At 49.5% G+C, this 18,816-nt stretch overlaps 6 protein-coding genes across 6 annotated transcripts; 4 read left to right on the top strand and 2 right to left on the bottom strand.

Annotated features, from left to right (window-relative positions):
• The first annotated feature begins 440 nt into the window (after positions 1-440).
• BO85DRAFT_453227 (uncharacterized protein) lies at positions 441-1,294 on the top strand. The gene is made up of 2 exons (XM_025661007.1): positions 441-1,105; positions 1,169-1,294. The coding sequence occupies exon 1, from the start codon at positions 778-780 to the stop codon at positions 1,075-1,077; it is 300 nt and encodes a 99-aa protein (XP_025511357.1). The 5' UTR covers positions 441-777; the 3' UTR covers positions 1,078-1,105; positions 1,169-1,294.
• A 2,443-nt stretch (positions 1,295-3,737) lies between these two features.
• On the top strand, positions 3,738-4,043 carry BO85DRAFT_492256 (uncharacterized protein; the record flags this gene model as incomplete). Its single annotated transcript, XM_025663768.1, has 1 exon — positions 3,738-4,043. The coding sequence occupies one exon, from the start codon at positions 3,738-3,740 to the stop codon at positions 4,041-4,043; it is 306 nt and encodes a 101-aa protein (XP_025511356.1).
• A 55-nt stretch (positions 4,044-4,098) lies between these two features.
• Positions 4,099-4,732, bottom strand: BO85DRAFT_158222 (uncharacterized protein). Its single transcript, XM_025654210.1, has one exon. It carries the CDS (start codon positions 4,643-4,645, stop codon positions 4,154-4,156), a length of 492 nt encoding a protein of 163 aa, XP_025511355.1. The 5' UTR covers positions 4,646-4,732; the 3' UTR covers positions 4,099-4,153.
• Positions 4,733-10,004: 5,272 nt separating this feature from the next.
• On the top strand, positions 10,005-10,344 carry BO85DRAFT_453221 (uncharacterized protein). Its single transcript, XM_025661006.1, has one exon. The coding sequence runs from the start codon at positions 10,023-10,025 to the stop codon at positions 10,188-10,190; it is 168 nt and encodes a 55-aa protein (XP_025511354.1). The 5' UTR covers positions 10,005-10,022; the 3' UTR covers positions 10,191-10,344.
• A 1,375-nt stretch (positions 10,345-11,719) lies between these two features.
• On the top strand, positions 11,720-15,731 carry BO85DRAFT_158093 (putative cell division control protein Cdc25). Its single transcript, XM_025654209.1, has 2 exons — positions 11,720-15,103; positions 15,166-15,731. The coding sequence occupies exons 1-2, from the start codon at positions 11,912-11,914 to the stop codon at positions 15,406-15,408; spliced, it is 3,435 nt and encodes a 1,144-aa protein (XP_025511353.1). The 5' UTR covers positions 11,720-11,911; the 3' UTR covers positions 15,409-15,731.
• Positions 15,732-17,145: 1,414 nt separating this feature from the next.
• Positions 17,146-18,497, bottom strand: BO85DRAFT_406092 (Mov34/MPN/PAD-1 family protein). The gene is made up of 2 exons (XM_025657325.1): positions 18,330-18,497; positions 17,146-18,267 (listed from the first exon to the last, which is right to left on the bottom strand). The coding sequence occupies exons 1-2, from the start codon at positions 18,352-18,354 to the stop codon at positions 17,273-17,275; spliced, it is 1,020 nt and encodes a 339-aa protein (XP_025511352.1). The 5' UTR covers positions 18,355-18,497; the 3' UTR covers positions 17,146-17,272.
• Positions 18,498-18,816: the final 319 nt, after the last annotated feature.

Raw genomic sequence — 18,816 nt, 5'->3', positions numbered from 1 at the left:
CTTGGTCATTGCATGGAAATGGTCCACAGTAATTAGAGGGAAAGAGAGTGCTCGGTAGATGAGAAGAAGAAGGGGGTAAAAGGAACAGGCTCGAATAGGTTAGACTGGTTTTTGCAGGTTGAATTGAGAATCCATCGCAGACACGCACTTTCACTCGTTCCCTCTCTCTTTCTTCTTGTCTCTCACAAACTCCCGTCCAGCCAACAGATTAGTGCCCCCCCTCCCCTCCGTCCCCTCTTTTTTCCCTACAAAATTATTTTTTCTTTTCGCCCCTCGTCAGCCCCCCCTTGCCCCTCCGGCAGGGATCCAGCACCGTCAAAATGCCACGGAGACGCACCGCCATCATGATTCGTGTATTGGCTCCCTTCATTTCCACCACGGAATCTCTTCACACCCCAAATCAAGTGGTCGATTCGTCCAAACCGGGCTCCCATTCCTCACGCTGATCGTACCTACGTACTCATCTCATCCTTCAATAATTCGCATAACTATCTTCAACCATCATCATCATCATCATCCCTTTTTTTATTCCTTTTTTTTCCCCTTCTTCTAGATCATCTCATGTTACCCCATTTGTATTCTATCCCGCCACCCACTTCCTTACCCCTCTAACCCCTCTAACCTCCCCTCCTTTCCTCCCCTCTTTGTGAAGTCTAACCCTTCCTTAACCCCTCTTTGGTAAATCGGCTCACTGGGATCACCGCCGGTAATCCCTACTTATGTCGTAGATAAACCCACTAGTTATTTGATAATCGGCCACCCGCCGCAAGGCTGGTCATGACTTCATTTCCATGCGATCCAATTTGTGTGAGTGGGATTGCCCGTCTAACTCCGACTAGAACTAGCCCCGGTGGATCTTCAAATCGAGCGCTGCCGTTGTTCCAGACCCCCTCTCACCTCCGTTCCCCTTCTTCCGTCCGTCACAATGACGAGTGTTGGTTCATTCGAACGTCTACAAAGTACAAATATAGAATGGTTCGCGAAATGCGCTCGCGAACCACTTCCGCGAACACAAGAGCTTCGCGCGGCATCCTGAATTTAATGCTTCACGTTGCCAAGTCAGTTGAAGCCAGATAGAAGACGGGGGATGAATCGTGCTTGGCTGGTAAAAGCCACCCGTCATCACGCAGCAATAGGAGAATATTGCTGACGATGTGATGTCTCTCAGTTTGACAGATCATCGCCCAGTCTATCGGTAGCCTAAAGACCACACCCCAACATCCCTAAATTTCTGGCAAGCCTCTTGGCCTTCATTGGATGTCCCCTGGACCAAATAGGTAAAGAATAGAAGAAAAGAAAAAATAAGAAAAAGGAAAAAGCACTATCTTGACAGAAAAAGCTAATCGTGCTATGCACTGCGAACGCCAGAATGACCTTGGGTCCAAGGTCGTCAGAGGTTCAAACATGGCGCATGGTTTGCCTCCCACTTCAGCTCAGGGTCAGCTGCTCCAGCGGCCGCCAACACGACAGCCAGCGTCAGCAGGTGAAGGAAATCAAGGGTCAGAAACACAACCCTCCGGAAGGCGATGGACGCTGTTTCGTTTCCAATTCTGCTTGCTCGCTTGCCAAACTCCATTTCCCCTCCTCCCCCCACCTTCAACTTAGTACTTTGGAAGCAATCCAGTGGATTCGGCCACCCAGCGTGTGGGTGGGCTACATCAGGTGTCCTTGTTCGTGGAACACCAAACACTACCGAATCAATCCATCCTGGGCGCTAAATGGATAATGCAAAAGCTTGAGACAGCAGACAGAAGTCATGTTCTGGAGCGATCCAACTTGGGAGCTTGGGAAGATGCAGGACTGCATCATCCCCAAACACTATTGTTTCTGTTTTTGGCAGTTTGGCATCCAAGCCGAAGATGCATCAACCTAAGACCGACTACCTAGTCCCAACTGCATAAGTGGCATGGGGAATCCGGCCCTTCGACAGAGAGAGTTAGTCTGAAGCCAGAGGTACCCTAGGGCAGGTTACTTGTGGCTGCCTGCACGCCCGCAGTCGCGCCTAACCAGCCTCACTCGGAGACGCGCCCTCGTTCCGCGTCTCCGTCGAATAAGTAAACGATCCACCTTGAGGAGGGGAATGATTACATACGTAAGTAGAAGTAGACAAGTAACTAGTTAGCTATCTACACGGTGCAAGTACTGTGTACAAGTGTGTCACGGTCAGATGACGGTGGACGATAGTTCCGAGCCTGTCCTTGGCCCCTTGGTTCGACCACCACAGACAATCCCAGACTTGGCTCTGAATCTATGATGTGGGAAGGGGGATTCGACTATGAGTTAGAATAGTCTCAGATACAAATGTTTCATACTGAACCACAGAACTTATGAAGCCTATTTTCATCCTCGATCTCAGCACAGTAACTATCATCATAATCATCATAGTCAACATCATCACCACCACGAAGGTTCCCGTAAAATCCCGGCACGCGAGTGGGGCATCACTGGGTGGGCCTCAAGGAAACCCCCACCAGACACGGTTAGTTACTAGGGAAACGCACATGATCATGAGGGGAGCACAAAAGTACCCCAGGAGGATCGCATACATCCGATAGTTATCCAGAACATTGAATCAGTTTAATTTATCTTTCCACCGCCACGACCGAGGGGGTGGTGCTTTGAGCTCTCACTGCCTGCGGATCATCTGGGCGCATTGTATCGACTATCGAGTTACCGAGAAGCGCCCTTCCAACATGCCCCTAGGATCAATCCGGTCACGATCGCTATCCACCAAATGCATGTCACTAACTACAGAAAGAAAAACACTGGGATAGTCTGACTGCTATCATGCTAACCATCGATTGCGATAAGCCAAACAGACAGTCACTTCCATCATCCCATGATAAACAGCCCTAGAGGCATCAGCGATTCTGCGTCTCCACCCAGAGGGATCCGTCCAGATGCAGGCCCCAGAATCCTAATCAGCATTAGTGCCTGAGCAACCCATTCTTACGTACTCCAGGCTCACCGCTTTCATCTGCCAGGAGCTCGGCCTGCAGGAATAAAGCGGTGAGTCGGGGCGCTTACGCTTTTGAGAAGGTCGGAAAAGGATGGACAACAGAAAAGGTCAAATCCAGACACTCGGCCTGCTCTCACACGTCCAGCCGCCCGAATTTCTACCTCCTCGGCTTGAGGTCGAACCCTGGCAAATTCAATTCGTTCACTATCTATCTCTTCCTGGGTGCTTGATCCACTTTCCGAGCCATGCAGCGGTCCGACCCAGTCAACGCCTCAACTTGTCCTGTATCTATGAAAGGATGTTATGAGCTTGCAGGTTCAGGAACGACGCGAGATGTTGACGACGACCTGCCAGTTGGTCGAAAGGGTGTCAATAACTTGGGAATAAATCGCTTGGGGTTTCATCTATCAGGCAATATCGAGCACCTGCGTACGGACCATGCATCGATTTCCTAGACCGGCGCACGGGGTCAAGAGAGGGGGGCAATAGTGCAAAACTCCCGTACATACCGATCCTCCCAACCATGATCGATCATTTCCGATCCAGGCTCGCTTTTCTCCGGCGGGAGCGTGTCCTCCATACCTTTGGTGATTCGGTGGGCTTGGATTCCAATCTCTTGGATATCATCACTCGATTTTTCTCACGCGTTTTGGAACACAAAAAAAAGGGGCTAAACCTCAAAAACCAGTCTCGAAAAGCGAGAAAACCCCCCTTCTAGCTTTCAGATTTGGCTCTTTGCCCTGCAGCTACCCGTTCTATTTCCTCCTTTGCACCAAAGATGCAGTCGATCAGCTTCGTCGCGAAGGGTCGATCGCCGGATTCCACAACCATGGCTAATGAATCTTCAATTGAATTCCCACAGGGCGTCTACGATCCAGTCAGGCGCGTCCAACTCCACCAGGTACCGTTGCAGGAAATCAGGAACCTCTTCCCCGAAACCCCGGCCCTTACACTAGCAAGCGTCGGCAGCCATCCCAGGCTAGGAAGTGAAAGAAAAAGTCTACTTATCTCGGCTGGCGCTCATCGTCCCGACAACTTTGGGACTTTGGAGGTTTGCATCGACCCTGGTCGGCGGCGCCCGTGATCCGTCCATCCGTCACGTAATTAGGCAGTAGTGCTCCGTACTAAGTGCCCCTCCATCTCCGAACGGTCTGGAATATCCTAGGCGGGCATCCCTGGAGTCGGTGAAGGATGTCAACCATCACCGTCTCGGTGCCGTTGGGGATTGATCTTGAATCCCCGTGGAAGGATTTCTTGACCGCTTCTAGATACCATCAGGTTGGGCATCGCTCTTCTACACATGGCACTGAAAATATGGTCTGCTGTCATGAGAGGTCCCACAACTTCTTGGATGAACAACAAGTTTCCAGAGCATACGGTGTCAAAGCAGAAGACACGGGTCCCAGACGATGAAAATTTTTGAAAGAGCAGATTCTCGATAATGAAAGCGACCCACTCAATGATGAACCCGCTCTTTCCAGCTGATAAGCTGCTCCATCTGTGGGTTGGTACTCCGGAATTCCGTCTGACAAGTTTTCCATCTATTTTTTTCTTTTTCCTTTCCTTTTTCTTCAAATTTTCTATCTTTCCCCTCCACCGCAACGCTCCGCTTTTCTTTTCCTGGTTTGTGCGTTGTGCGATGCCCTTCCCTAACCCTAGACCTAACTTCAGCAGTTCCACTGACATCGGCAGTTACTTTAGCCTGGTGGCAATAGCTGCGATGGAGCCCGCCAAATACGGTTATTCGTTTCGCGTCGCGCCATCAACAAAGTGATGTATACATCGTAGGAGCCTAGTTCGGCTTGATTCTCCATGGATGGTGTCGTAGTCCAGGATTTTGTAGACATGTAGTACATGCAATCAGCTAAACCATGGAAAGCCATCTGTCAGTCGGGTTCGTGGTCGGGATATCGGCTGCGTTCCATGGTTCGCTCCCGTCGGTTCCTGATGATATACAGATGCTACGACACGGAGTCCGGATTCTGCTCCGTGGTTTATCGGGGGCTTGTGGTTAGTGGGAGGGAAGTCGTAGATACTGGAATCTAACTGAGTATTGTCGGGACTATGTAATGTGACGGTTGTCGCAGTATATATCATCATTCTTGGATGCAAAAATATATATTGCGGTAGCCAGCATATCCCACGGGACGTAGTTTCTGTGGAGGCTACTGTAGTATATATTTCAATCAAACTCAAACCAGTTATATTCTTATGTCGATGAGAACTAGTAGTAGTAGAACTACTAATGTCATCGATTATATATCCCCCCAATTTAACAGATGACTTCCTTTATAGGAATCCCTGACCGAAGTAACCAAGTATAGAGCCGACTCTATCGCCGGCACATATACATGGCACTAGTATACTACAATCTCCCATACTATCAACAACACGCGCTCTAAACCCTACATTTACTATTAGTATCTATTATTTACTCCCAGCCAAACAAACAGGATTTCCCTTACGAAATGAGCTACCCTCCCAACCAAGCAAACAAAGTACTGCGACCTCTTCGATCAACAAGCTACTAAAACACAAAGTAAAAGCCAATCTCAAAGCAAGTCAAAGAAACGAACCGCTTCCCGGACCCATACAGTAACTCTCCAAGTAAATACAGCCGGATCCAGGAAAGTCATCGGAAATACTACTACATAATGATAGCACAAGTCTAGAATACCACTAACAAATTGAATAAATTAACCAATCAACTGAACTAGAACGCACAACACCCACCGCCAGCCATTGTATACATAGTGACCACCTACACAACTATCACTACTGACAGACCTCTTCGCATCCTCCTCAAGACCAAAACAATATTCCGTACTAATTATAAAAGTGAAAGAAAAATCTAGAAGTCCCTAATCCATAAAAATCAGACAGTCGTCTTAAAATAACTCCGTCCCACCCACCACCAGAAAAAACAAAAGAAAAAGAAAAAGAAAAGAAGAGAATCCATCGAATCCCTCGAAAAACCTTCTCGAAGCACTCCACCCACCCACCCACACCACACCACACCACACCATCCATCGATTCGCAATCAAATCGGATCCTTCGCCCACCTCATTCTACCAACCGGATGTTTGGAAATCAAGGAAAAACAGTGGTTCTTGAAAAAACATAGTGAATGCAAGAAAAAGGGGGAAACGGGGGGAGGTAAAACTAACTTTCAAGCTGAGACTAACTAGTACGTGGACAAGTGAGTTGGGATTGGTTGAGGAATGAATGGGTGCGCGGAAAACGGGATGTTGATCAGCTACTAATCATTCTAGTTAAGCTAGCTAAGTTTTTATCTCCTTTCGCGGTTCTGTTCAGTTATCAGCTATCTACGTGAGTGTTGCCACTGATCTGAGGGTTTGGTTCAATTTTATTTTGTAGGATGGAGGATGCCTTGTTTGAGTTAGTTAAATTGAGGAGGATGGAGTGGATGGGCTAGACTCGAGGGTTTGGGGAGATGCCGGTGGTGGTGTTGGTGGTGGGTATCGGAGTGCCCGGGTATAACTAACTAACTAACCATCTACCTGAGATGAAAGAACTTGTTTGCACTATCCTATGGGTTATGCTTAGAAGAAAATCGCCGGAACTTGGGTTCCTGCCTGCTCTGCTCATTTCCGTGTATTCCGTCGTTTTTCTTCTAGTTCTAGTTCAAGTAGACTAGTGTCGGACTCGGGATCTAGGCAGGGATGAATATGTTTCATTCTAGATTACGAAGTACTCTGCTTACTACCTGACTATTGTTGTGAATGTTGTGTGAAGTAACTATCCCTTGATATTCCGGAGAGGGGTATGATAATCACTTGCTAAGCGTAGTGTCTGTAGTAGTAGATTGACAATATGTAGTACTGTGAGGGGGATCATCTCTTCTCTAATTTCCCACCTCCCCTCCTCCCCTAGTTACGGTGCCCTTGCTGATTACCCCTCGTGATGATCAGAGGAGTAATGTATTGCTGTTAGACATTAACTGAGAAATTGAGAAGCAAGGTGTTAAGACATTGTCAGTGACTAGATTGGTGTTTGTTTTTTAGCTTATTAATTGTTGTTTTGCAGATAGTGTGTCTTGTTGTAGTGACCCATGTGCTATTATTTCTTCACACTACTTTATACGACTTAGGAGATTTATTGTAGAGTACAAGCAATAACAATCATTAGAGTCAATCATGCTAGATGTTTATATGTCAATGTCTACCAAGCACCGCCCAGTATCTATGCATACTATGTAACCCAGCCTACAATGCCCCTATACCATCGTCGCATCCACGAATAACCCCTATATACTATCAATTCTACATGACCAATTCACAAAGCAACCTTTCAACACGAGTCAATAGAACTATCCTCTCGTATATATGCCCTCATCCTACCCTCTCCCTATAACAAAACTGTCACCACACACCACACACCATCACCACCACCTCATCATCTTCTACACCACCCATCCCCATCCCCATACCCATTCTCAGCCCCCAATCTCTTCTGCACTCAGAAACCATCCGAACCCGACACAACAACCCCCCACAACTATCCAGCTCGTGCATAATCTAACCCGCAAGCCCTTGTAAGCTGACACCACCCCAATATCAATACCTCGGCAGACCCTGCCCAGGACCGAGGAATATCATACCACCAAAATCACCACCACCACCACCTCCTCCTCCTTCCTTCATTCACATGCTTTCTTTCCTTCCTTCCATCCGTCCATCTACCCACACAACGAAATAGAATACCAAGTCCACCGTTCTAGAATGCACAAAGATGACGAATCCACCCACCCATCCACCCGCTCCCTCCCGATAGCCAACTACTAGTGACTATAGAGTATATAAAATGCCGATATATCTCCGACGACAGACAGACTGTTAACCTAGTCTGGAAGGTAACATACAATAGATTAGGTATCAGTTTGAAACGGCCTAAATGGAGTATAGTCTGGGAGTTATAGCCAATAGAGGCAGGAGGAATAGTATAATTAGTGTTAGGTTACGGTCCGTCTGACGGTTTCGATGGCACGTTGGATTGAGGGTGTGATGATAATAAGCTTACTTTTGGGGGATTAGGTTGGGGTAGGGCTAGTGGTGAAGAAAAGGTAAGACTGAGAGGGAGTATGTAGGTATGGGTAATATGGCTGCAGGATATGTCCGAGTATGTGCGAGGTCGGGGGGGGGGGTGGCTTGATTGTTGCTGTTGGTTAACTAAGTATCTGCGTAGGGGGCTGTATTCGGAGTTAGTTCCTGTTGGGGCTAGAGGGTGGTGGTGGTTGGTATTGGGGTATGGGTGTTACGATTTGCTTGGATATGGATATCTGAATTGTTTGGATGATCGAGGATCCGTGGTTCTGTATTGGCTTGTGATATGATGTTGATGTCCTAGGCTTGTGATGGATGAGAGATAATAGTTGCAGGGTTATTATAATGAGTCTATTTATGGTGAATGTAGATGTCTCGAAGTTGTGCAAGATAGTAGGGTATTGGGTTAGATGAATGCTGGATAGAGGAGGGCTACATTGCTATTCAAGCTGCAGAAATAGTGATAGATTATTGGACACCATTTACTTTGATTATGATCTCCCTGGTGGTCTCTCAGATTTACCATGACTGTAATGTTGGGCTTTTGCTTGAATGGCATTTGTGTCATATGTAGACATCAAGAAATATTGCATTGGATATGCCTCGCTTCCCTGTAACATATAGTGCCGGTTATCATATAAGAATTCTCAGCTAAGAATGAATATTGCAAAAAGCATCCATGGAGATTGCACATTTACGGGTACATAGCACTGTTTGTGCTCAAGTATGTTATATGTTTGTGTTGTAGTGGTCTTCGGCAACCAATGGCTTTGTATGGAAAGAATGAGAAATTCATTGAATATGAGCATTGATTCCTCACTATTGTACTATTACTGAATGTCGCTCCTTGAGCACCCCCTTGTATCTCTCAATAGACTCACTGCTAGCCCAAGTCTACAACAATCGCAACCAAACACACCACGCAATGCAGCACCTACCAGTAAGCTCAAGACTGGCATTTCTGCAGACAACCGCGCCCCCTGCAAGACAGCTCCCTGGCCGCAGATCCTCCTGCACGCTGATATAGAACCCTAGTCATTTCAGTTCCGACTGGACCTAATCGACTGGTGTGCGCGGTTATTGGTATAACCGCAGTATTGCCTCGTAGCAGTTAGTCTGAACTCCTCCGAGCGTAAAGCCAATGATGAACGATGATCCCAGTCACGGACAGAACATCGTTTTGAGTTTCTTGCAGGTCTAGTAGGAAGCTACTGTCAGAGGTAAACTGCCTGATCGACGTATAACATGATAGGCCTGCGTCCGTTAGCTCTCGAGTCATTTTGACTTTCGGACGCTAGGTGTCTAAGCGTTATGCTGAGTCTCTAGAGATATGATGGGTCAATTGGCTCAAAGTACCGTGTCGCTTCCTGTAAGTATGTCTCCATGACTAGCCAGTAAGTGGTACGGAAGTGTATCCGAAGGCAACTGCCTGCTAACCAGATACCATACACATCATCCAAGTGGATGCCAAGGCAGAAGTGTAAATGCGAGAATAGCATAAAGAAGAGTGCAGTAATACTTATCAGGTATCATACCCGTTATCTATATCCCTGTGGCTTTGCTGGACACAGACCTCAAGCCCTGCATTTCCGCGGCGGTGGGTGAACAGGGGTGGGTTGGTTGGTTGGTTCATCGAACAGTGCGAGCATATTGATAGAATGACAGGTATCTCTGCTATAGAGATAGACAATAGATAGCATACACGGGAAGTCGTCGTGTTATTAGTCTCTTAACGTCGTATATTGGTCCTAATATTGCTAGTCAAGCTTATGATCGCCAATGGTCTCAGCAAGCCATGACCGTTACAGATGCACTTGCAGCGCGACGCGAGTCAAAATACGTCTCCACCCGAAAACGGGGAAACGAAGACACTAATTAGATACTAGTAACATAAGAGAGAGAGAGAGAGAGAGAGAGAGAGAGAGAGAGAGAGAGAGAGAGAGAGCCTGGAAGTCTAAAAGTCTCTGATAGGTACTAAAAACGAGAAAGTGGGCTGGGGGATGGATAAGAAGGTTAATACCACAGTTTACCGGGACTGTGCTTCCCATCGTCTCTGGAGCGGAATTGGCAGCCGTGCGGGTTGGAAGAGTGGATTCGTTGAGAAGACGCGGTTTGAGCTCTCCCCTTCTTCTTCTTCTCCCCGATACCGAAAACTAATGAATTATTGACTCGCGGAGGAAAGCATCTCTACTAAACTAATTACTGGTGTGGTGGCTGGAATTATTCAAAAAATTAACACGCTTCATAAAATCCAATGATCAGCTTATATATCACACAGTCCCTCTTTGCTTCACCCCTGGCCTAGCCAATCTGTGACGGGCAAGTTTTTGGTTTGGATCGAGTTACTACATACGGTCACGGCCAAGTCCACCGTGCAATCAATCCAGACAGACCTTTGAAGTAATTAGGTTGGTTAACCCCAAAGAGCCCCATTAGGGTCTCGGAATGCGCACGTACTCGCGATGTGCTGCCAATGATGGATCTGGATGGTACGGAGCGCGTCGACGACATCCATGGTTCGGGGAAAGATGTTACCCAGTTACCTAGGCCGTCTTCCAATCGTAGGGATCGAGTCGGATGGAGTACATGGAGTACGGGTGCCATCCGAAAGCCTCAGAAGGCTCGTGCTGTTGCTGTGCTTTGGCTTTCCCGTCGGTAAGAAGCGGTAATCTGGCATACGCGCTGGTAATTATTCCTTCACGGTGTGTTTTTTGTTTGTTTATCCTATATTAACTGGTTTTTGAGTGCGAGATTTTTATTTGTTTTATTTGTTTTACTTGATTTTTCTCTCACTCAGTCAAGGTAAGACACGAGGGCTTGGTCACTGTGTAGTGAGGCTAATGATAGGCTAAGACTGCTCTAGATTGATTGTTGGGTGGCGACGCTGGAGGGTAAATGAGATAAAAAAAGAAAAGAGAGAAAGAGGAAGAAACTGCACATGCAAGTCGGACGGGAGCTTGACCACTGACGAGGTCTTTGTACCTAGCTTAGAGAGGAGGGTTTGTGGAATAATGGGGAGAATAATATGTGCGTTGCACTATTGTGTGAACTGTGGCAGGGTGCAGGAGTGAGTATCAGCATGCATAGTATTTTGCATACAGACAATGAACGAATGGAGAGACGGGTTAGAAGTCAAGATCCAATAGTGGGCTACGAGATTCTAGAGTCAGTCAGTCATAGTAATAGTAATAGTAAGTACTAAGAGTGTAAAATTGACAAGAATACTCAAAGTCTGGACAGTATCTGGTAACGGGCTGGTATGGTACGGGGCGGTATTGTCACTCCACTTGGACTGACTTGGGATTCCCGACCGCCAGCCAGAAACCAATAATGCCAATCTGCCCACCTCCCCCAAAGGCAATCGTCGGAAACCTCCCTAAATCTCCCTCTTTCTCTCCTGGCGATTGTTGTCGCTTCGACTCTCCTTTTCTTTTGCTGCTCCTTTCTTTTTCTCTTCTTCGATGTCAGGTTGAACTCCCCTTGGGATCTTTGTGTCGAAGATAGATGGTGTTCTGACCTCAGATCTGACACCGTCACTTACTTACTACTTACCCCCCCCCTAACTCCAAGACCCCAAGTGTGTCTTAGTATCCCACTCACCTGCCACTTTCTGCCCCCCCGTATCTCACTCATCCTCTTCCCTGCCACCACCCACCACCATTACCGCCGCTATCTGTTTATCACTTCCGCAGTCAATTTTGCAACCGCCTCGACTCTCTTCCCCCCCCGTTTACTGCCGCTCCGCCTCGCTCGCTCGTCTTCAGTTACCTTCCTCCTAGTCATGAACAACGCCTTTCGCTGAGCTCCTCCAGCCATCCGTTGCGGGGACGTTAGTGTGCCGATCTTCGTTTCCCTTTTGTTCGGACTATCATTTTTGTTGTGATACCCGATGTTTGATTCCCGCGTGGCAGAGCCATTGGCCGTTGATACCGGATCTGCGCTGGCGACTAAGACCAACACCTATACGGCCGCTTTCGAGTACCCCGACGAACAAGTCACCACCCCCACCACTGGCCCGCGGAGCCGTGCGAACAGTCTCTCCTACCAACAGTCCTCCCTCACCGCCGACCAATCGCCCACTCGGCGTATCTCTTCAATGAAGCTCACCACCGATGGGCGCTATACGCCCAGCCCCGAACCGCCTCCGGCGCTGTTCGTGCGGGCCATGTATGACTACGATGCCGATGATCACACCAGTCTCAGCTTTCGCCGGGGCGACATTATACAGGTATTGAACCAGCTCGAGACCGGTTGGTGGGACGGTGTCATCGACAATAGTGTGCGGGGCTGGTTCCCCAGTAACTACTGCACTGTGATAACAGACCTGGATGAGCTTGAAGAGCAAGCACCGCAGACCCATGAGAATGAGGAAGTTAGTGCGGAATCAGGCATTGGCGAGGAGTACGAGGAGGAGCAAGACGCTGATGAGGTTGACTCGGCGGGCAATCCGCGCGACTCGCAGCCTATTCTGCCGATCGAGGGCGTGGTGGCTCCCAAGGAGCAGGAGGAGGCAGCCTTCTGGATTCCACAGGCGACACCTGATGGCCGTCTCTTCTATTTCAACACCCTAACCGGCTACAGCACCATGGAGCTTCCGTTCGAAAACCCCGCTGCCAACGAGACTGGCCCTTATGACCGCAACAACTTCCTCGTACCCGACCAAACGCGACCCCCACCGGAGTTGATGGCTCGTGGGTTCGAACGGGACGAAGATGATTACGACGGCTCAGCTTCGGAAGCGGAGGGCGAGTCTTTGATGCTTACATCTCGCGATTCCATGTCTCGGAGACGCCAGTCTTACTTGGACGGGGTTTCTCCCGCGACGTCCATGGATTCGCTGCACCCACCATCTGCGACAAAGTCCATCAACGACGGAAAAAGCTCGCATCAGTCCCTCCTGACTTCGCACAAGTTCTATGATTCTGCTACGAGCAGTAACAACTCCGTTTCCGACCACATCCACAGGCCTTCGATCTCCTCCGAAGTTCCGTCGCATTTCGTTGACGACGGGTTCTCTGTTCAGTTGACCTGGCCTCTGCTCGTTGACAATATGCGCCATGCCGTTGAGGTCTACCGGCAAACGCTGTTGAACGGCGACCGCTCTGAGTATGTGAGGAAAGCGGAAGATATCTCCGACCATCTGCGCATGCTGTTGGCGGCTGGCTCGGACACCACCGACAATCACTCCGGAAACCCATCAGTGATCTCCACCAATAAGGCGCTGTATCCCCACTTCAGGGATATGATGTCAAAGTTTTCGAAGCTCGTGCTCTCGTCCCACATTGCGGCCGCCGATTGGCCAGGACCGGATTCCATCAATAAATGCTTGCAAGAGGCCGATGGTGTGATGCAGGGCGTCTACGGCTACGTCGAGGTTGCAAGACAACAGCGTGGCGAGACCATCCATCGCATCGTTCCTGGATTCGTCGTGGGCAGCTTTTCAGGTGGCTGCTGGCAGAATAACGGCGTCTCCCTGAGTGACTCGGGCCCGACCTCCTTTTTGGATCACGACGCAAATGATTCGCGGGCGGAGCCATCAGTGACCCTGGATGCGGCCCTTATAGACCACATCGATGTTCTCAGAAGATCCTTTGTTGGCAGCATCCGTCGGCTGGAAGAGCGACTAACACTCAACCAGAAGAAGATTGTTACCATTAGAGAGCACGAGGAGATTGCGAATGCTGTGTCACTTGCTGCGATCAAGGTCGTTGAGCAGTTTCGCCCGTGGATGTCTGCAGTTGAATCTATCAACCTAGCACCATTGGGGACAAGCTTCCAGAATCCACAGCTGGTTGATTTCAGCTTGCAAAAGCAGAGAACCTACGATGCCATTGCCGATTTCGTCCTCAGCTGTCAAGCCGTTGCGGCACCACTGGGCGATGAATGGGCGGAACTGCGCGGCGATTCGCTTGAAGACCGATTGAATGCTGTGCGTGGCGTTCACCGGCAGCTCGAGAACTATGTTTCCCAAATTGGCTTCTCCCTTTCACTGCTCCTCGAACAGGTGCCCGAGCCTTCTGCTTTCCGCGCGGAAAGTCGCCTGGGTGGGGAGAATGCGGGGCTGAAGGCCATTCACAGCAGGTCAGAGTCCCAAGCTGGAGTCGCCACCGAGTCCATCGGTATTCCCTCTTCTTACTCGGTTGAAGGCGCGTCAGAGAAGGTGCGACGCAACATGGACAAGGCCCAGCGATTCTTTGGACAGGCCCCCCCGGCTGCAATTCCACGAGAGCCTGCAATGCGAGAACCGGTCCGCGAGCCGGAAGAAACACCCTGGTTCTTGAAAACAGATCACGAAGGTGAAGTGTTTTACGATACCAAGAATGACAACCTGAACTTGAAATGTGGAACACTGGCAGGCTTAGTGGAACAATTGACTCGCCATGACAAGCTTGATGCTTCCTTCAACAACACCTTCCTCTTGACCTACCGCTCATTCACATCTGCTGAGGAACTCTTCGCGATGGTTACCGAACGATTCAATATCCAACCCCCGCCCGGTCTCAACAACGACGAGATGCAAATGTGGATCGACAGAAAGCAGAAACCCATTCGTTTCCGGGTAGTTAATATCCTGAAGAGTTGGTTCGAGAATTTTTGGATGGAACCCAATGATGAACCGCACATGGCGCTCCTTCAGCATGTTCATGCGTTTACCAAGGATTCTATCGCTACTACGAAGACTCCCGGATCACCGCAGCTGTTGGCCGTCATAGAACAACGCCTTCGGGGACAAGACAACACCGTCAAGCGTCTCGTTCCCACACAGGCTACTGCCGCACCAACGCCGATCATTCCGAAGAACATGAAAAAACTGAAGTTCCTGGATATTGACGCTACAGAGTTCGCCCGACAGCTCACTATTATCGAATCGCGTCTCTACTCGAAGATTCGGCCGACGGAGTGCCTGAACAAGACCTGGCAGAAGAAAGTCGGCCCCGACGAACCGGAGCCTGCTTCGAACGTTAAGGCACTGATTCTTCATTCCAACCAGTTGACGAACTGGGTCGCGGAGATGATTCTCAATCAATCGGACGTTAAGAAGCGTGTAGTTGTCATCAAACACTTTGTCAACGTCGCAGATGTACGTGCCTTCCTTTGCCCCCTCTTGTTCCTCTACTAAGGGTAGATGCTGATGCTTACTAGAAATGCCGCGCTCTAAATAATTACTCCACACTGACATCGATCATCTCTGCACTTGGAACGGCTCCTATTCATCGACTGGGACGCACATGGGCTCAGGTCAGCGGGCGCACGTCCACCGTTCTCGAACAGATGCGCCGACTCATGGCCAGCACGAAGAACTTTGGTGAATATCGGGAGACTCTGCATCTGGCTAATCCGCCTTGTATCCCCTTCTTTGGTATGCACTCGTTGCAGGCCCCCTGACCCTTGTAGGTATTATGCTATCGTTCGAGACTAACAGAGCTGCTTAGGTGTTTACTTGACGGATCTGACCTTCATTGAAGATGGTATTCCGTCTCTCACTCCGTCGGAGCTGATCAATTTCAACAAGCGCGCCAAAACCGCAGAAGTCATCCGCGATATTCAACAGTACCAGAACGTCCCATACCTTCTTCAGCCTGTCCCTGAATTGCAGGACTACATCCTTAGCAACCTGCAGAATGCAGGCGATGTGCACGACATGTACGATCGGAGTTTGGAAGTTGAACCCAGAGAGCGGGAGGACGAAAAAATTGCGAGGTATGCCAAAACCAGTAGAGACATGAGCGCCTTGACTCTCGCGAGCATGGTAGTGTCGACGCGCTGATCAGGTCGCTTGTTCTGCTTTTTTTCTATCCCCTTCCCCCTCCCTCTCCTGTTCCTGTCGTCCAGTGGTTGATCTCCCTAGGCGACACGGTCATTTGTCAAGAAATATTGAGCTCTGGAAGACCTCTTGATGCTTGAGTGAAGACTAACCTACTATCTCCCCCATACGTAGACTGTTGTCGGAATCGGGTTTCCTGTAGTGCTCGCCTCGCCTCGATTCTCAATTCTCCGCCGGGGCTCCTTATCATCACCCCGGTCGACCTGCTATTCACTCGGCCAGATACCGAACGACCACCTATCACAATGCTTGAACGACGTCCGATGGCGCGATCGCAATTCACTCCAGCTACGCCATGCAACTTTATTTCTCAGGGGGCTGGTCCCACGAGCCGCCAAATCCATGATCCGAACCTCCCTTCCGACGGGTTTCTCCCTTATCTCTCTGTCTGCCCCCACTTGGCCAATCATGCAATTCGCCTGGACACTATGCGACATTCCCACTCTGATCCTTGGCTTCGCCTGGACGATCGCCATCTCCCTGATCGACTACTGTGGCAGCCGTTGCACAAGAAGCTCGGGCAAACCCTTCTGTCACCTTGAGTCCGAAAGACGTTCCTGGATATCCTGTCACTTTCAGCGCTCGTCATCAGTCCAGTGGACATCTTTTTTTTCTTCCTTGAAGGAATGGTGCCCAAGAATGGCCCATTAGACTAAAGAAAAGCAGCGCAGGATCTCTATCAGTGCTGGCATAAACATGCAGGGATGTCTACAGCGACTCCTACGATATCGGCCTAGACTCCTGGTCAACCTCTTCCCCGTCGTTCCTTTTTCATCATTTCCTTTGATAGCCGGACATCATTTCCGCTTTATCTTTTCCCGACCAACTCCAATCTCGTATCGATACGACTGCCATTTCTTTTGTCTTCTAGTCCACCTTGACGGTCACCATTTCTTTTCGGCTTCTTTTCCCGATATCTTACATATTGTGTCGAACATATCACCTCTGTACAATGGCTCGGGCCCCTTTACCCTTCTGTACAAATTCTCTTTGCTTTCGTGGTCTCTCACCTGGTGTTGATTGTGATCTTATAGAGAGGCTTGTTTACGGTTCGGATGATGATTTCTCACGACGCAGGCTACTATTGACGGATTGGTCTTTGCTTTGGGCATTCTCATTCATGATTACCCCCTCTTGTCGTTCCATTGTGCTGACCTGTTCTTATTTGAACATATACACCTGCTGCAGTGTGTTAGTACATATCCAAGCACATATTACATATTTACCAATGGTAATCAGTGTACAGGAATCGCAGTAACGAGACGTATAACGGCCCATACAATGATAGATAGCTTGAACTGTTACTCAGTAGGCCACAAACAAAAGCAGTAAATGTATCCATTAAGTCATCTCGTCATTCATAGTAGAAATGTTCTCAAATGAACCTTCATGAGCCTATCATAACAACAATAGTCGAGCACAAGCTCATGATGTCTCCGATTTATGGCCCTCGCCAATATTTTGAAACAGCTTCATCTTCACCTCTGCCGCCAACAACCCCTTCACCTCCTCGGACACAATCCGCTGCCCATCCCTGGCCACTCTCTCCAACTGCGGATCCTTAACCTGCGCTAAATTTCCCCGCGAAGCACTACTCTCCACGCCCCTCGTCGCCCGCTTAATCTTCTGACTCAAATCCACCATCTGCTTGCTCCCATAGTCCCTCGTCGTAAACAACGGACTCTGACTCAACGTCGCAACCCAATACTTATTCCACAGCAACGACAGGATCTCCGTATCCAATGCACTCTTAAACACCGACACCTCCAGCGAATAATAATGCGACGCATGTGCCCCGAAATCCTCCGCTTTGTTCAACGGCACCGTCTGATACTCATCCTCCCCGCCTCCAGCACCACTCCCCTCGCCCTTCGGCGGGGTGTAATCCTTCGGAAACGTCCTGAACGCCCCAATATCCACCTTCCCTGCCGAAATCGTCCTCTCCGGATCAACCACCACCGCCACAAACGGCCCTCCGAGCTGCTGCATATCCTGCGTCGTCACGTCGATACCAGATAACCAGCATCCGTACCCGGGGTGACTGTGGTACCAGCCCACTGCGTTCTCCATCCGTCCTGCGTCCCGGCATGATTGTAGGTATGAGACCATGTATTCGTTGGCTTCGTCTTGCGCGTTGACTCGCGTTTCGGTTCCCTCGACGGGCAGACGGAAGGCATCGGTTACCACGAAGGTTTCGGGGAGGATGTAGCCTTGCATTAGACCCATGACTTCGAGGGAGCCCCCTGACCGCGCGTGCATTACCATCTTTAGCAGTGCGACGGCCGAGATTCGGATCGATTTGAAGTAGTGCGGGTCTTTGGACCAGGGGCGCTGAGCGCTGAGTGCTTTGTGGGTTTCTTCATCGTATTGGTAGAGCGCGTCGCGGTGGGGGTCTATGAGGGTGACGGCATTTTCGAATTCTGTGGTGTTGGGGTTAGAGGGCTGTGAGATGGAGTGGGGGTGGGGATGGGGATGGACGTACCCCAGGACTGCTGGGCAGCCTGCATGGTGGGTGGTAGAGGAGAAGGTGAGATTGGGGGTAGTAAGGGGAAGGTGTGAGTATTATCACGGGGTAATTTGGCTGAAAGCAGGAAGAGAGATGATCCTCTTGGTATGAAAGATTGAAGTGGAGTAGATAGTTGCTGAGATCTGGATAGTTAGATAGTAGATAGATGGAATGAGGTGACTCCGGGCGGTGAGAAACTCCCCGGCAGATCGCGGCGGAGACCGGCGCTGAGTCAGCGGTTACCGGGCCGACGAAGTAGCAGCTGAAAGCGGCGGGAAACAGAGCAACAAAGGCGGCGAGCAGATCGGGATTGCGGCTGCAGAATCCCCAAAGGGAGAAAGAAGCCCAGATTATTGTTATTGTCTTTCTTACTCCATCCACCGCTGCCTGTCTCCATCCCCTCCATCCCAGTCACCCTTGCATATTCCTGCATCCCCTGGAGCTGGTCATAAATCTGGCGGGT

The sequence above is a fragment of the Aspergillus piperis genome (genome assembly GCF_003184755.1).
Source record: "Aspergillus piperis CBS 112811 unplaced genomic scaffold BO85scaffold_24, whole genome shotgun sequence".
In the NCBI taxonomy this organism is placed as follows: Eukaryota; Fungi; Ascomycota; class Eurotiomycetes; order Eurotiales; family Aspergillaceae; genus Aspergillus; species Aspergillus piperis.
The sequence above is the reverse complement of the archived record's forward strand: the minus strand, read 5'-3'. Positions and strand labels throughout refer to the sequence as shown.

What these genes read in the sequence shown, in the direction of transcription:
- BO85DRAFT_453227 (XM_025661007.1), top strand. Translation starts at nt 778, where the DNA reads ATGACTTCATTTCCATGCGATCCAATTTGTGTGAGTGGGATTGCCCGT.
- BO85DRAFT_158222 (XM_025654210.1), bottom strand. Translation starts at nt 4,645, where the DNA reads ATGTCAGTGGAACTGCTGAAGTTAGGTCTAGGGTTAGGGAAGGGCATC.
- BO85DRAFT_453221 (XM_025661006.1), top strand. Translation starts at nt 10,023, where the DNA reads ATGGATAAGAAGGTTAATACCACAGTTTACCGGGACTGTGCTTCCCAT.
- BO85DRAFT_158093 (XM_025654209.1), top strand. Translation starts at nt 11,912, where the DNA reads ATGTTTGATTCCCGCGTGGCAGAGCCATTGGCCGTTGATACCGGATCT. An exon ending in ACTTTGTCAACGTCGCAGAT is followed by an intron (nt 15,104 to 15,165) that starts GTACGTGCCTTC and finishes GATGCTTACTAG; the next exon opens with AAATGCCGCGCTCTAAATAA.
- BO85DRAFT_406092 (XM_025657325.1), bottom strand. Translation starts at nt 18,354, where the DNA reads ATGCAGGCTGCCCAGCAGTCCTGGG. An exon ending in GGCTGCCCAGCAGTCCTGGG is followed by an intron (nt 18,268 to 18,329) that starts GTACGTCCATCC and finishes CCAACACCACAG; the next exon opens with AATTCGAAAATGCCGTCACC.